The sequence below is a fragment of the Lepidochelys kempii genome, chromosome 20 (genome assembly GCF_965140285.1).
Source record: "Lepidochelys kempii isolate rLepKem1 chromosome 20, rLepKem1.hap1, whole genome shotgun sequence".
NCBI classification, from domain to species: domain Eukaryota; kingdom Metazoa; phylum Chordata; order Testudines; family Cheloniidae; genus Lepidochelys; species Lepidochelys kempii.
In genome coordinates, this window is record NC_136399.1 from 12,679,641 (window position 1) to 12,697,374 (window position 17,734).

At 50.8% G+C, this 17,734-nt stretch overlaps 1 protein-coding gene across 3 annotated transcripts in view; it reads right to left on the minus strand.

Annotated features, from left to right (window-relative positions):
- Window positions 1–17,734, minus strand: part of PPP1R1A (protein phosphatase 1 regulatory inhibitor subunit 1A) — an 80,140-nt gene that overhangs the window by 7,524 nt on the left and 54,882 nt on the right. For all 3 annotated transcript variants that reach the window (XM_073318379.2, XM_073318378.2, XM_073318377.2), the window contains exons 3-5: window positions 10,175–10,212; window positions 8,862–8,925; window positions 2,701–2,907 (exon numbers count right to left, since the gene is read on the minus strand). In XM_073318379.2, coding sequence (XP_073174480.1) covers window positions 2,701–2,907; window positions 8,862–8,925; window positions 10,175–10,212 — 309 coding nt within the window. The remainder of the gene's footprint in view (window positions 1–2,700; window positions 2,908–8,861; window positions 8,926–10,174; window positions 10,213–17,734) is intronic.

Below are 17,734 nucleotides of genomic sequence, written 5' to 3' on the forward strand. Positions count from 1 at the left end.
TGGATGCATACAGCTACAGAAGCTGTAGCTCACGAAAGCTTATGCTCAAATAAATTGGTTAGTCTCTAAGGTGCCACAAGTACTCCTTTTCTTTTTGCGAATACAGACTAACACGGCTGTTACTCTGAAACCTGTCATTATGTTTGATTTTGGAAACTTTACGGATATCTGTAACACACTGCAGGCTCCACTTTGAATGTTGGGCTTATTTGCCTTCTGTGGTGCCATTTGTCTATATATGGAGCTAAAATGCACAGGAGTTGACTGGAGAAATTCATGTCCTGGCACAGGGCTAACAAAAGAGGGTCATTAAACTTTGATGATTTTCCATTCAAATGGAGCACCTGTGAACAAAGAGATGGCTGCTGCCCAAGGCACACCAGATGAGGCTGATTGGGAGGTCATCTGACAAAGGGGGCAAAGGGTTATAAGAGAAAAGGTCTCTCACTGGCCATTTGAAAGAGAGAGAGACAGACAGAGAGGAGACAAGAAGCAGAAGGAAGTTGGCTGCAGGAATAAGAGAAGACTTCATGATCTGGAGGAGAAGCCATGCACTGAAGGAGGTATTTGGGTTCCTTAGAGGAGTCCAGAGAATGCTCCACAATGATGAGGAAACTGAAGCAGGGAAATGCATCCAGATGTGTTGTTAATTTGTCTAGCTCTGGGTAATTCTTGTGCTATCTACAGTAAAGAACAACTGGATTTAGACTCCTTTGCAAAGCCAGTGTGTCTGTTTGCTTCCCCATCACATGCCTCTGAAGGATGGGGGAACCTGGGGACAATGAAATGGCTAACGGACATGCCACCCTAGAGCGATGATGCCATGATGGGGTAGCCATGCTGTTGATGGAAGAGTAGCTAGGTAAGGGTAGCACAGAGAGAAAAAAAGCCCTGTCCAGAGCTCAAAGTCCTTTGCAGATATTCGCTTTCAGCCCCATGTCAAGCAAGGAGTGATCATCTCCCTGCAATACAGAAGGGAAAACTGAGGCACAGAGAGGGGACGATATCTGCTCAAAGTCACGCAGAGCCAGGGATAGAACCCAGGCATTCTGTCTCCAACTCCAGAAGCATCCCCTCTGCCCCAGAAATGGCAGGAGAGTCTGTGGTGTTCTGTGCATCTGTCCTGCACTTAGGTGAAGCAGCAAAAATCTGAAAGCAAGTGAGAAGCTAGGGAACTGATTCTCATTTGGCTGCATCAGTTGCTCTGGAGTCAGTGATGTGTGTGTCCTGCTTTGCAGGCTGCCAGCAGGAGGACAGAATTTCATGGTAAATATTTGATGAGGGTTTTGGAGGAATTTGTTAAAATGCTGCTCCAGTGACTGATTCATCAGGGAAGGAAAAGATCAAAGCATTTTCCCCAGCTGCATCATGGCCCCTTGGAACACCCAGAGCCCCAGCTGCTCTTCCATGTGCTCACCAACAGCTCTGATCTGGGCAAGACATTCCTGAGCCGCTTGCCTTGTGACCCGGGTCCATCACTCAGCCTGTCCAGTGGCTGTTGGCATCAGTGGATAGCTGCAGCTTTTCCCTGTGACCACTAGAGGCCATTGTTCCCACTGCTGCTGCAGATCCTTCCTCATCACTATCGGACCCAAGGCCTTTGCCCTCCTGCTCGTTCCCAAAGCCTCTCGAAGACGTGGCTTCACTTACCCCACCAGGGCGGGGAAGCAGGACACTCCGAAGGTGTCGGGAGAAGCATAGAAGTGGGGGGCACCACAGGGAGATGCTAGCATGGGGCAGAGGAAAGGGCGTTTGCCCTACATGGCACCAGCGTAGGGCACGAGGAGGTTGGGGGCTTGTGGGTCAGAGCTAAGGTTATTACTGAGATATGTCATGTGAATTTCCACACCTAAAGCCCTGGTGCTAAGCAAAAGCTGTTGTCAGGATAACAGGCACTATGTTTCCACTCCCTCAGCGGCTCCTTCCCAGGGCTTTGAGGGCTCAGCCTGGCTGAATATTGTTTGCTTTGTATGTGAGCTTTATGAGGGCATTTCTGGTAAATGCCCCTTTGCTGTACAGGACAGGAGGTTTCCAGTTCTTGGGTCAGAGGGGAGGGGATGGTCCCAGCTGAACTGACCTCATGGCCAGGGCTGAGGGGGTATCTCATGGGGAGGTAAAACTGCAGGTCCCCTCCCATACCCTGGGGCAGATAGCCTTGGCGATCTCCCCAGGGGTCTGGGAGGGTAAATGCATTAACGAAGGTGACGCACCCAGATACCACGGTGATGGTACCTGAGACAGAGAGGGACATGCAGGCCCAGGGACACAAAGCAAAGCTCAGTGCCGCATTTAATCACCCATGGGCCCGAACTTCCTGGGAACTGGGAGCAGACATGGGATAGAGCAGCCAGGCTGGGATCCTCCCCAAACTCCCCAAAGCCGGAGGCCGCCGCCTGCCCTGGGTTGAGCTCGGAGGCCGGATGAGCTGCAGGTTCTGCCTCGGGGCTCAGCTCCCGCTGACCTGTTTGTGGCAGCGGCATAACACCAGCGTGTGCGCAGCAGGCTGCGTGTTACACCTGCCTTGGTCTGGTGCGAGTGAGGCACTAGGTACCAGACAACGGAGAAGGGGGCAATGGGCCTGGCGCAGAGCAGAGCAGACAGAGGGGGCAGGCGCTGACTGCCCGGGGAAGGACTCTGTCCAACCGAGGACATCACCGGGGGCACTCTAATATCCTTCCCACGTGTCCATGTTATACTCACTCCTGTCTGGTCCAGCACAGTTGCCCTCCTGAGACTCCAGCCTGGCCTTGGCCTGAGCAAGGGGGCAGGTCCCCCCGGGGCTGTGGCTGGGGGCTGTGTTACCGTGGTGGCAGCATCCGGGGCTGTGTGGCTCCTGGCTCTCCACACTGGCATCCTCCTCCTCCCCCTGCTGCTTGCACAGGTGGTGCTCCACCATCATCTGGAGCTCTGCAGGAGAGAGAAAGGCCAAGGATGAGCAATGCTCGGGGGTTTGGGGCTGAAGGGGGAACTCCTGGCCCATGTGGGTAATCAGACATGTGGACACATGCCCAGTGTCTCTCCAATGGGGGCCACAGTACACCCAGTGCTGGGTCACTCCAGGTCAGACCTGATCCTGATAGTCCCTAGGCCTGCCCCCAGTGCTAAGCCACCCCGGTCAGACCTGGTGCTGATCTGTCTGGGCTTGTCTCCAGCACTGAGTCACCTCACACCCATTCCCAGCACTGAGTCACTCTTTGCCCATTCTCAGTGCTGATCCTCTCCCCCAGCCTGGTGCCCATTCCTAGCGCTGAGCTGCCCCAGGTAAGGCCTGGTGCGGATCCCCTGGTGGCAACTTGGTGTGAGCAGGGTGAGATGACAAGATGGTTTTAATCCCTATGTCCTGTCTATCAGGACAGTGGCAGTAGCTCCATGGTCCAGGAGTCTAGGCCCCAATGGGACCATGCCCCAGAACACGCAGAGGGTCAGCCAGCCCAGCCCAGCTCAGCAGAGTGAGAGACAGAAGGGTGAGGCCCAGCTCCGGCCCACAACATTTTGGCACCTGAGGCAGGGAGCTCAAATGATGCCCCCATGCCCCCTCGCTTGGGCCAAAACTTTGAAAAATTTCAATTCTGCCGCCTTCTTCTTCTACTCCTCTCATGGTACTGCTCTGCTACCTACCCCAATAAAGGAGAACCAACAACTTAAAATGCCTTGTTCAAAAATTTTAAGTAACACTTAACTTTCAAATGCCTGAACAGCAAATGTAACTTTTCTTGTCTGCATAGTAAACATTGGCATTTTTATCTGTTTGAATCTGTTTGCTTTCCGTGCCTTCTTGGTTGTAAATATTTGAACTACTTCCTGCTGAAGGTCCACAGTCTGGGCCAGCTCATGCTCTATTGAGATGGCTGCAAGGCCGACCAGCCTCTCCTGGGTCCTTGTGGGGCGTAGATGTGTTTTTATTAACTTCAGCTTGGAGAAGCTGCATTCTCCACTGGCAACTGCTACAGGAAGTGTTAGAAGTATGCACAGAGCAACTAAAGCATTTGGAAAGAGGGTGGTCATCTTATTTGTGCTCATAGAGTCCAGAACAGCCTTTGGAGTTGATCCTGCTGAAATGTATCTTGAAAGGGCTTTCAGTTCATTACCTAAATCACTCACATCAATGTGTCAACACTGTCTCTAGTGCCCTGAATTGCTGGTGTAGGTCTTCTTCAGATATAGTGAGGAGTTTGGGAATATCATACAACATCCCAAATATACTTCTGTGTTCCTTGAGCTGCAGGAAACGTTCTTCAACTGACTGTATTGCACAATCTAGCACCTGGTTAAATAATTCAATTTTGAATTGTTGTTTGGGGTCTCATGGGATTATTGCGTGTCTTGTAATCAAAATGTCTTCTTCTTCCATGACTCTTGTATTTTTGAATGGGTGGGAAAATAGCTTCAGTGTGAAGTTCCTTTGCCAACTTCTGTGCACTCGTCAGAATGTTTTGAAATCCCTCATCTGACCGGTAAGACTGTAGGTCTGGCTTTGCTTTGTCCAGTTGTTCCATTGCTCCAGATATATCAAGGTCAACACCTTGGAATCTCTTGCTTACAACATTTATTTCAAACAGTCTGTCATGCCACAACACTAAGCCACACAGAAATTTGAAGTGATGTATGTTTCTGGTGATTCCATTTCCCTCTGCCACTGTTCTCCCATGAACAGTTCCTGTCATAGTCTTATCCTCCATAATGGCAACTATGGCATCATCTATCTTCCCAATTTGGTGTTTGATGGGCTTTATTGCCTCCACTCAACTTTCCCATTGTGTGGCACTCAGTGGTTTCAGTGTCAGAGAGAATGTTCCCAGATGTTGCTTCAAAATTTGCCATCGATGAGTTGATGCAGAGAAAAATACATAAATGCTTTGAATTACATTAAAAAATTCAGCAGCCTCACTAGAAGCTGATGCTGCATCACTGACCACCACGTTCAATGAACGAGAACTGCATGGGACAAAAAAAGCTCGAGGGTTTAACTCTTGGATCCGTGTCTGCTCTCCTCTGTCCTTTCCTCTCATGTTGGCACCGTTATCGTAGCCCTGACCTCTCGTGTCAGCTATCGCAATGCCCGTATCTTCCAGCTTTTTAAGAAGCACATTTGTCATACCAGCTCCTGTAGTATCATCATGTCAATACATTCTGGAAAATGCTCTCGGACCGTCACCACTGCCGGGACATTTTCACTAGGTTCTGTTGTTGTTACAAAATGCTCCATTAAAGTCATTTGTTCCGTATGGCTGATGTCAGGTGCGCAGTCCGGAATAACAGAGTCATATCTGCTGACTTCAGAGCTGCCACAATCTTCTGTTTAACTTTTGTTGCCAGTAACGGTCTCATTTTGAATTGTTTTTCCAAGATAGTGGTGTGTGTACATTGCTTGGGTGGTGACTCTTCTTAGATGCTCCTGGAGTACAGCATCAAAGTCAGCCATCAGCTCCATAATATTAAGGAAGTTTCCATTGTTTGGCACATACTGCTGATCTGAAGTACCGCGCAGTGCTAGGGTTTGGGTAGCAGCATTCTCACAATGGCAATGAGCCTTTTCAGAACACTTTGCCACTAAAGAGCCTCTGATGCAATCTTCTCTTGATGCTGATCATCTGTGGTGGCCTTTAACCTTAGTCTCATCTCAAACTCTTTCCACCTATGGAATGCTCTCTGGTGATTTGCTGCCTTCTCATGGCAAGTCAGATTTCTAGCCAGATTTTTCCAGTCATTTGTTCCTGTAGAACCCAATGTGTCTGGAACATTAGACTGGAAGAAGAGTTTGCAACAAAACCAATATGCAGCATTCTGGGTTTTTGAGTACATAAGCCATGTCACCATTGGGGATTTCACGCCACTAATGTGTTGGATGGAAACTTCTATTTTCATTGTATTTGAGGAACATGAAGTTTTTCACTTGCTGTGGCCCATGCAGTACAAGGAAGTCCCTCAGGCTACTGCTCAAGTGGGTCCACAGTCCTGGATCATCTAGACTTAAGGAACTAAACTCAGCAGCAGCTGTTTCTTGCTCCTCCACCACACTCTTCTCTGATCTACACTTTTCTTCAGGAACGTACATGGTTACATCCATTTGAGATGGAGATATGGATGCTGCAGTAGCTGCCAGGTCACCTGCACTCTGACTAACTGGAAGATCAGGCATCTCCTCACCACTCACATCCTCACTGGGGCGGGAAGGCTCACTGTGAACATTTGTGTTTATATGTCTCAGGAGAGCTCCCTCCCGCTTAGATAGAAAAGCTTCCTTTGCTTTCTTTCTTTTTCTGAATGCTGCCCCAGAGGGGCGTTTTCTTCTTTCATTCATGATTGCTGTTCTGTGCCAGCTAGAGTGGCTCTCATCACTCAGTTGAAGGGGACAAATAAGCAGACTGGTAGCAGGGCCTGAGTGAGGGAAGATATCAGCGTCTTAAGGGCCTAACTGGCTCCTACTACTTCAGTTGACTGCCTGTTCTCCTCATTGAGTTCAGGGAAGCAGCAGACACAGTTTTCTACACTCTGGGTCCTAGCGCACAGCCAGGTTTTCAGCAGAGGTGAAGATGAGAGGGACAGGGCATTAGGCGGAGAGAGGCAAGGGACAAAGCTGTGGAAAAGATGCTTGGCTGGGCCCTGCCAAGGAACAGAGGAGGCAGATTCCCGGTGATGGGAGGGCAGGCAGTAGAGGGAGAGGAGTGGTGAAAAGTGACAGAGCTTCTAACCCCCAGGGCCCCTGGGGAGGGAAGCAAAGCAGGTGGGTGTTAGAAACAAAGACGACAGCCGAGTCCTGAGATGGACATGGAAGAGGGGCTGGGGCCCCACGTGCTGGGAGGCAGCAGGGAGGACATTGGAGGCAGCTGCAGCAGCCAAGGTGCTGAAGGGAGCAAAGTCTGTGACCAGGTGGAGAGGGGTGGAGATGGGGCCATGCAGATCCCCTGCTGCTCCGCTGGCTGCAATTGGTGAGGTGCTCACTGCGGATGGACTGGGAGGGTCTGAGTCAGGGAAGGCTCCAGGCTCTGCAAGTCCCTTATTGACTTATCCTTTCTACAGCACCTTTCACCTGGAGATCCTCACAGGAATCAGTTCACCCCCCTCTGCCCTCCACACATCGAAATGCAGCCACCTTTGGTGTGGAGCACAGCAGCTGTTCAACAGCTTCACTGCAATGTGGCACAACCATGTAGGAAGGAGGTGAAGAACAAAAGCTGGAGGGTGGATTTATTGTAGCCGTGTTTGAGGTGAGTGTGACGAAGTGGGCCTGTTCTTAATGTTTCCTACGAATATTGTGGGGGTGCCTCAGTTTCCCCTATGCAGTTCTTAAGTATCTAGGTGGTGGGGTAAGGGTGTATGATCATTGCAGAGCCCTAGAGGGCAGGTGTGTGCAGGGGTCTGGACACAGAGAATGGCCAACACCCTGTTTCCTGGCAACTGATGGCCTGGGCCCTTCCCCCCTGCAAGGTGAAAGCTGAAGGGTTGGAGAACAAAGGAATCAGGTGACCACCTGGCCCGGGAAAGGAACAAAGCCCAGAGGAGGAGGGGCTGGAGGGAGTGTCAGTTTGGGGCTGGCTGGGACATGCAGTGAAGGGCAGACGTGGTTGTCTGGCTCACTGGCCCCAAAATGGACCCAGCTGAGGGGTCCCGTTCTCTGCACCTGCAAGCTCTGTTTTAGACCATGTTCCTGTCGTCTAATAAACCTTCTGTTTTACTGGCTGGCTGAGAGTCACGTCTGACTGCGAAGTTGGGGTGCAGGACCCTCTGGCTTCCTCAGGAGCCCCGCCTGAGCGGACTGGCTGGGGGAAGCACACGGAGGGGCAGAGGATGCTGAATGCTCCGAGGTCAGACCCAGGAAGGTGGAAGCTGTGTGAGCTGTGTGTCCTGAAGACAGGCTGCTCACAGAAAGGCAACTGCCCCAGAGTCCTGACTGGCTTCATGGGGAGCAGTTCCAGAGCATCGCCCAGGGACTCCGTGACAGCGAGACTCCAGAGCTTCACCCCCCGAGAATAACACCAGGGTATCTGCACCCGCCACCAACACTAGTTTAGAGGGCAGAGAGCCCACTATGGCATCACCAACCCTACTTCCTGCAGCACCCGAGCTCCCCTTGGTCACCCATCTGAGATCAGGCTATGCCTAGTACTGTTTACCTTGCAAGTTCAGAGCACATACTTAGCTCACTGCCTTCTTTTCTTATACTGCTAGCAACACAATTATTCATTTAAAAATAACTCCACAGACATGTCAGCTGCTGCATCGTGAACCGTGGAGTGGAACTGGGACGCACCGTCAAGCCACGTGGCTGCTCAGTTCAGCAACCCAGTGTGCTTACGAAGCGTTTGAAATGGGTCTGTGCCCAACTCACAGCTCCACACCCCTCAAGCTGGCGGGGATGTGCGATGCCCTGGATACCCAAACCCACAGCCACTTCCCAGACTTGCAGGTGACCCCGTCTTTAGAATGGGGGAAGGCACGCTGGCCTGTGGACAGAACAGCAGCCTGGAGTGATATGGGCAGGAGCCCCCTGCATTATATAACGCCAACTGCTCACTGGCTGGTAAATGTCAGGAGGGGAACCGAGCTGTTCTTTCGCTGTGTGCAGAATGAATACTGCAGTCCAAGCGCCTACCCTCTGCTCCCCCAGCTCAGAGAGTCTCTCCAGAGGCCCCCAGTGCCAGAACATGGGACAAGACTGGGGAGGACAAAGGGGGCAGCTGGCAGGGAAATGGAGCAAGGCTCAGAGGGAGAGGGAGGGAATGTCAGATGGAAGGCCGGGCGGATGAAGGAAGCAGGAGAAAACAGAAGCCTCTCCCAGAGAGAACTGGGCGTGAGATGTGCCCACTTCATGTCCTTGTGCCTCCTAACAGCAGTGTGAAGCGGAGGGCATGCCACGGTACCTTTCATGGTGGGGGTCGTGCGGGGGACCTTCTTCCTCTGTCTGGGAGACATGGACAGTCCCGGCTGCAAAGAGAGGGAAGGCCAGGTCACAACAGGATACTGCACGGCACGAGAGCAACCAGGGCCGGAGGCGCCAGTGGCTGCATTGGTAGCTGGCTGGGGAGTGGGGCTGGCATCCAGCAGGCACAGAACAGGGCACATGCCCCCCCCCCCCCCGCCCTCCACAGCACAGCTCCCAGGGTGCTTTTGGTCAAGATGCAGCAATGCCTGCTGGGACCTGCGCACATTCTCATGTTCAGCCTCGGAGGGGGGCACAGGGAGAGGGGTGTGCGAGCAGTGAGGTCTCACCACCTGGATCCCAATGGAGCAATGACCGGCTGGCAGCCCTGCTATAGCTAAGGGGCCCCAGACATCGGCTGATTACAATAACTCAAGTGCAGCGCTGGTATCCCGTACGTCCCCCTCCTCCATCCCCAAGGGCACCCCCAGACACACCACAACCCACTGCACACAGAAGTCCACATGCAGTCTCACTCCCCTTCATGCCCCTTTGGAAGAGCTCTGGTGAGGGAGCCTGTGGAGTGGCTAGCAGGGCTGGGGGCTGCCTGCAGTTAGGGCTGGGGGCTGCCTGCAGTTAGGACTGGGGGCTGATGGGGGTACGTCCTGGGTGTGGCTCATTTCACCGTCACAGCTGGGACGTACGGGGGACTGGTTACAGATTTCATGAAATCCTTCCTGGAGCTCAGGGAGAACCGAGATTCCTTCCCGACACCCGTGCACGCAGTCTGTCTGCTTCCACAACCCTCACCCATCCCCAGCCCCCACTTGCCCACCCCTCACCCCCAGAGAGCCTCTCCCACCCACCCCACATGCCCATTTCCCCACAGCTAGGCACGTGCACATTCACACACCACACGCAGACTCCCACACTTCCTTTACCCCTGCCCCTGCTCCCGCACACAGTCTCTCCTGCCTGCTAGCTCAGGTCTGGAGTCGCCCGGGGGAGCTGGGTCCTGGGAGCAGCCCAATGGCCTCTCCTCGTCTGCACTCCCTACGCCACTGTTCTCCAAGAATGGCAGCCTCGTGGCCCGCTGGGCCCAGGGATCAGGCTAGGCTGACCCGACTGACAGAACCGCTCTGCCCTGCTGCTCTGGGCTGACCAGGAACGTGAGACTCAGGCATGATCCTGCTAGGAAATGCAAGGCATGCAGAGTCCTACCGTGCAGGGCTCCCCTGATGGGCGCCCGTGTGCAGGACTGCCAGCCCCTTCCAAACCACCAGAGGAGGATCCATGAGACAAGGAGGCACCTACCTTCAGCAATGGGTTGGGGAGCCGGTCCTCGTCAATTTCTGTGGGGCAGAGGGGGCACGTGGAAATGGGGAGAAAAAGAATGGGGGGTGGGAGAGAAAAGGAGCAACAGGTTAATAGAGAGAAGACTCCAGGAGCTGGTCACACCCAGGTGGATGCTCAGGGGAAGGTCCAGCCCTGGGGATCTTCAGCAGCTGCTTTATAACACACTGCATTCAAACCACTAACCCCCTCCCCGCTGACCGTAGGAATCCTTTGCATTTCCATACTGTCCTCAGCTGGGGATCTCAAAATGCTGCAGAAATATGGATTAACTTCATCGCAGCACCCCAGTGAGAGAGGGGGCAGGTCAGGGGGCTCAGCCCTGGTCTACAAAGGGGGAAACAGCTGGGCTATTTGCTCAGACACTCTTTCTGCCCCATCAAGCAGCCAGAGGCTGGGCCCGACTGACACGCCCCTCATGTGTCATTCCCACCACCGCAAAGTGGGTGCCAAACACCACCCAGTCAGCACGGGAGCACTTTTTGCCCACTTAGAATTATAGAATCGTAGAAGATTAGGGTTGGAAGAGCCCTCAGGAGATATCTAGTCCAACCCCCTGCTCAAGGCAGGACCAACCCCCAACTAAATCATCCCAGCCAGGGCTTTGTCAAGCCTGACCTTAAAAACCTCTAAGGAAGGAGATTCCACCACCTCCCTAGATAACCCATTCCAGTGTTTCACCACCCTCCTAGTGAAATAGTGTTTCCTAATATCCAACCTAGACCTCCCCCACTGCAACTTGAGACCATTGCTCCTCGTTCTGCCACCTGCCGCCACTGAGAACTGGGCAGGGCAGCAGCAGGTCAGTCCCTGGCCAGGAGTCTCACTTTATTGCTGGTGAAATGCATTGGCTCAGTCCCAGGGAGCATGCTGGCTCCTAGCGCCCAGCAATGGAGTCTTTGTGCCAGGGCACCACAGCCCATGCTGGTGTGGGACACATGGCACAGCAGACCTCACGCTGCCGGACTCACCCTGAAGCAGCTTCACTTGCTGACGATTTGCCGCAGTGTGGCTGAGATCGGGATCAGGCCCAGCCCGCTCACTTTGTTCCCAGGTTTCCCTGGAGAGGTGGGTTTTGCCTGTAGAGCAGAGTCCCTGCTGGGCAGCCTGGGTGAGTAGCCCCCTCTCCTCCCAGGCACAGGGGCAGGGTGGGGACAGGATGAGCCTCCCAGAGCATGTGTGTGTGGGGGGGGGGCCCTCTCTTTGCACAGAGTGCCTATGGAATGGGTGTATTTGTGGGCGGTCGTCTGTGTGGGGTGTATACAGAGTGTGTGGGGAGAGTGTCACGGAGTGTGGGGGAGTCCGGCGGACTGCTCCCCTCTTTCTGGGATTCACTGTAACTCTCAGCCAGCCAGGATAACGGAAGGTTTATTGGACAATAGGAACACAGTCTAAAACAGAGCTTGGGGTACAACCAGGACCCCTCAGTCAAGTCCTTCTGGGGGGCAGGGAGCTTAGACTCCAGCCCTGGGGTTCCCTGCGTTCCACCACCCAGCACCAAACTGAAAACAATCCCCCCCCCCACCAGCAGGCTCTCTCCTGCAGCCTTTGTCCAGTTTCCCGGGCAGAGGAGTTACCTCCTCCCTCCCCCTCCCCCTCCTGGCTCAGGTTACAGGCTCTCAGGTCTCCCATCCCCAGTGAAACTCCCCTGCCAGGTTCCCAGGTCAACACTCCCCCCTCCCTGCTGGGTCACAGAGAGCACAGCAGGGGAGGGTGTACATGTGTGAGATTCCATGGGCTCTCTGCCTGTGTCTCTCCACCTCCCACCAGGACTGAGCTGGGATGCTGTCGCCATGACAATTTCTGCTCCAACAGACTAAAAAAATCCCCTGGTTTTAAAACACTTTCCCACTCAGCAATGGGTACCCAACCAGTAGCACCTCGGTTGCCTGGGAAACAAAACAGAGTGTTGCATTTACACTGGCTTCAGATCCAGGCAAGACGGCACAGCTTAGGGATGCAAGGTCAGGGAGCTGGGGGGAAATGGCTGGTGCCTTTCTCTGTGTGATTGATGAGAGGCTTTCACAGAATCACAGAATATCAGGGTTGGAAGAGACCTCAGGAGATCATCTAGTCCAACCCCCTGCTCAAAGCAGGAGCAATCCCCATTTTTTGCCCCAGATCAACTTAACAGCCCCCTCAAGGATTGAACTCACAACCCTGGGTTTAGCAGGCCAATGCTCAAGTTTATCGACATTTACTGATAAAAATCTAATTCTGCCAAGCCTATCTAAAGGTATGTTTTGGGTTTGATACAAACATCAAGTGACATGTAACGGATGGATGGGGGGAGGGGTGCCAGAACAAGGTTCTAACTGGCTATGTTGCAGGTTTGTACTGCCATACAGGAAATGCAGCTCAGACAACAATTGTACCCTATACTCTAGGTTGAAGGGGGATAGTTGTGTTGTAGAGCAGATACTTGTTAAACCCACCCCCAAATAAAGTGTAGATGACCATGAAAAACAAACCAAAAACAAAGGCACTTACAGGCACTCTGACATCATCATAGAAACTCCACGCCAGAGCCCACCTCATGGTACGGCCTTGACAGAATTCAGTGTGGGTAACTTTAGGAACCCCCTTTGCGTGCCTTCATGCAATCTAGCTGGGTGTGAGGCTACACCTACTGTTGTGCTGAGTAATAACAACACCTGGAGGGGTTTGCTGCTTGTCACTAGCAAAGCATTGTGTGAGACAGCCCAGGCTGGAGAGTTAAGGGGGCACAGTGGTACTCCAGTTCCAGGTTGAACCCCAGGGAACCCCCCACCCCTGCCCCGCAACTTTGTGTCATCTGCAGACTTGATCAGTATGCTCTCTATAGCTACAACCAGGTCATTAATAAAGATGTTAAACAACACCAGACCCAGAACAGATCCTGTGGAACCCCACTTGAGACCTCCCTCTAATCTGACATCATAGTTACTCTTTGTTTGTGGTTGTTCGACTAATTATGTATCCACTCAATGGTAGTTCTGTTGAGCCTGCATTTCTCCAGCTTACTTCTCAGAATGTCATGAGGGGCTTTGTCCAAAGCCTTGCTGAAGTCCAGGTGTGATCTATCAAACCAGTTACTCTGTCAAAGAAGGAAACCATGCTGGTTTGGCATGATTTGTTTTGGGTAAATCCATGCTGGCTGCTAGAGATTACCCCTTTTCAGAGTAACAGCCGTGTTAGTCTGTATTCGCAAAAAGAAAAGGAGTACTTGTGGCACCTTAGAGACTAACCAATTTATTTGAGCATGAGCTTTCGTGAGCTACAGCTCACTTCATCGGATGCATACCGTGGAAACTGCAGCAGACTTTATATACACACAGAGATCATAAAACAATACCTCCCCCCACCCCACTGTCCTGCTGGTAATAGCTTATCTAAAGTGATCATCAAGTTGGGCCATTTCCAGCACAAATCCAGGTTTTCTCACCCCCCCCCACCCCCATACACACACAAACTCACTCTCCTGCTGGCAATAGCTCATCCAAACTGTCTGACAGCCCCGCAACCTGAAGCAAATACTCACCAACAACCACATACCACACAACAGAACCACTAACCCAGGAACTTATCCTTGCAACAAAGCCCGTTGCCAACTGTGCCCACATATCTATTCAGGGGACACCATCACAGGGCCTAATAACATCAGCCACACTATCAGAGGCTCGTTCACCTGCACATCCACCAATGTGATATATGCCATCATGTGCCAGCAATGCCCCTCTGCCATTTACGTTGGTCAAACTGGACAGTCTCTACGTAAAAGAATAAATGGACACAAATCAGATGTCAAGAATTATAACATTCATAAACCAGTCGGAGAACACTTCAATCTCTCTGGTCACGCAATCACAGACATGAAGGTCGCTATCTTAAAACAAAAAAACTTCAAATCCGGACTCCAGCGAGAAACTGCTGAATTGGAATTCATTTGCAAATTGGATACTATTAATTTAGGCTTAAATAGAGACTGGGAGTGGCTAAGTCATTATGCAAGGTAGCCTATTTCCCCTTGTTTTTTCCTAACCTCCCCCCCCCCCCCCGGACGTTCTGGTTAAACTTGGATTTAAACTTGGAGAGTGGTCAGTTTGGATGAGCTATTGCCAGCAGGAGAGTGAGTTTGTGTGTGTATGGGGGTGGGGGGGGTGAGAAAACCTGGATTTGTGCTGGAAATGGCCCACCTTGATTATCATGCACATTGTAGGGAGAGTGGTCACTTTGGATGAGCTATTACCAGCAGGATAGTGAGTTTGTGTGTGGGTTTTTTGGATGGGGGTGAGGGGGTGAGAGAACCTGGATTTGTGCAGGAAATGGCTCACCTTGATTATCATGCACATTGTGTAGAGAGTTGTCACTTTGGATGGGCTATTACCAGCAGGAGAGTGAGTTTGTGTGTGTGGGGGTGGAGGGTGAGAAAACCTGGATTTGTGCTGGAAATGGCCCAACTTGATGATCACTTTAGATAAGCTATTACCAGCAGGACAGTGGGGTGGGAGGAGGTATTGTTTCATATTCTCTGTGTGTATATAAAGTCTGCTGCAGTTTCCACGGTATGCATCCGATGAAGTGAGCTGTAGCTCACGAAAGCTCATGCTCAAATAAATTGGTTAGTCTCTAAGGTGCCACAAGTACTCCTTTTCTTTTAGAGATTACCCCTTCATCATCCAGGTATTTGCAAATTGAATGTTTTATACATAGGGCCCTACCAAATTCACAGTCCATTTTGGTCAATTTCACAGTCATAGGATTTGAAAAATCATAAATGTCATGATTTAAACCTGAAATTTCAGAGTGTTATAACTGTAGGAGTCCTGACCCAAGAAGGAGTTGTGGGATGGTCGCAAGGTTAATGTAAGGGGGTCGCGGTGCTGCTACCCTTACTTCTGCGCTGCTGCTGGCGGCGGCGCTGCCTTCAGAGCTGGGCAGCTGGAAAGCGATGGCTGCTGGTCGAGAGCCCAGCTCTGAAGGCAGAGCCGCCGCCAGCAGCAGCACAGAAGGATGGCATAGCACGGTATTGCCACCCTCACTTCTGCACTGCTGGCCCCGGGGCGCTCCCTTCAGAGCTGGGCACCTGGCCAACAACCAGATCTCTCCAGCCACCCAGCTCTGAAAGGCAGCACATAGATAAGGGGGGCAATACCACAATCCCCCTAAAATAACCTTGCAACCCCCCTGCAATTCCCTTTTGAGTCAGGCCCCCCCCAGTTTGAGAAATGCTGGTCTCCCCCGTGAAATCTGTATAGTATAGGATAAAAGCACACAAAAGACCAGATTTCACCAGGGGAGACCAGATTTCACGGTCCGTGATGCATTTTTCATGGCTGTAAATTGGTAGGACTTTATTTATACATTGCTGTAGTAGCTTCCCAGGTAAAATGTCAGACTGACTGGTCTATAGTTCCCTGGTTCCTCCTTTCCCCCCTTTTAAAGATGGGCCCTAGGTTAGCCCTTCTCCAGTCATCTGGGACCTCTCCTGTCATCCATGAGTTTGTAAATATTATTGCCAGTGGCTTCAGCTAATTCCTTCAGTACCCTGGGCTGAATAGCATCTGGTCCTGCTGATTTGAATTCCTTCAAACTAGTCAGAAGATCTCGGATTTGTTCTTTCCTTATCCTGATCTGCACCCCTTCCTCTTTATTGTCCATGGTAACTTTGTTAGTTGTTTGGTCGCATGTTACTTGGGCACTTGCCCAGAAGGCCATGTGAAATCACCCTCAATGAACTGTTGTTTGGAGCAGTGCTGGGGATTCTGGGATTAAGACAACTGAGTGCAGTCTGGGATGTAACAGCAAGTCCATTACTGTAACGGAATCCTAAATGGTATTATACTGTTCAGCCACTAGGCAGTGCTGTGTGTAACCTAACTTATTTAACCTAACCTCAGCCATACATCCCGGAGCATTGAATAGACTAATAGTGCACATATCTGGTTGTGTATCTTGCTCAGAAGGAAGCTCTGTGACCAGACCATGTCTGGTACAGGAGCATGACATGGCATCAGAAATAAACTAAGAACAGAAACAGAAGGGAAACAGCAACAAAAGTTGGAAACAGAAGGAACAAAGCAACAAAGCTTGCAGGATCTCATCAAAGTGCCACTCTTCAATGCCCCAGAGAACTTCAGCTTTGACAAACCTTCAGAATGGACAGACTGAACACAAGATTTTGCAAGATTTTGCATTGCTGCCAAGTTCCACAGTGAACCTGAAGATATTCAGGTATTTTCTTTGTTTATGCTATTGGGCAGCAGGCAAATCCTTTGACTTTACTGAAGACAGTCACAAAGATGACTATGAAATGGTTCTGGCTATGTTTGATGCATATTTTATACCTCAGAGAAATGTGGTTTATGAAAGAGAATGTTTTCATCAGAGAAAATGCTGAATGTTTTATAAAAGCTCTCTCTTTTATAAAAGATCGGGTTAACACATCTTTCACAGAAGCTACAGACTTAACCCACATTAGCCATAATTGAACAGAGAGGCTGAGATAAACTGTATAGGCAGCCAACAAAATCCTACAGCAGGAAGATCCATTCCTTGCTCTTATGAGTTACAGATCAACACCAGTAGTGGCTACTGGATATAGTCCATCACAACTCCTGATGGGAAGACAGCTCAGAACTATTGTTCCAACTTTGGAACAGAAACTATCTCGAAAGTGGCCAGACATGAAAACAGTAGCCAAATTGGATAAAAAGGCAAAAAGACCCTAAAAACACTTTTACAACAGCTGTCACTCAGAAAACACCTGGGTCTAGAACCTGGTGACTGTGTTTGTGTCAAATTGGATGCAGAAAAAGGATGGATAGGTCCAGCTATTGTAAAGAAAAAGAATTCATCGCCCAGATCATATGTGATTGAGACCAACAGTGGAGAGTTCAACAGAAACCATCGACATATACAGTTTGTTCTTCAGAAAGATCAACAGAGCAAATCCTACAGATGGCGGATACAGAAGAAGAAAACACAAGGATTCCAAACTGAACATAGCCAATCATTGCAATTAATGGACAGCCAGATGAGCAAGCTGTTATGTGTTTGGGTCGTGTAATTAGAAAATCACTATGATTCAGAGGCATTTAACAGACTAATACATGCTGAGCTTCAAAGATAGCGTGATAGCATAAACTTTGTAAATGGCAGGAATGTAGAACTTAAAGGGGGAGATGTAATGGAATGCACAACCCATCCTGAAGGACGACCCATCACTCTCACAAATCTTGGGAGACAGGCCAGTCCTTGCCTACAGACAGCCCCCCAACCTGAAGCAAATACTCACCAGCAATTACATACCACACAACAGAACCACTAATCCAGGAACCTATCCTTGCAACAAAGCCCGTTGCCAGCTGTGCCCACATATCTATTCAGGGGACACCATCACAGGGCCTAATAACATCAGCCACACTATCAGAGGCTCGTTCACCTGCACATCTACCAATGTGATATATGCCATCATGTGCCAGCAATGCCCCTCTGCCATGTACATTGGTTAAACTGGACAGTCTCTACGTAAAAGAATAA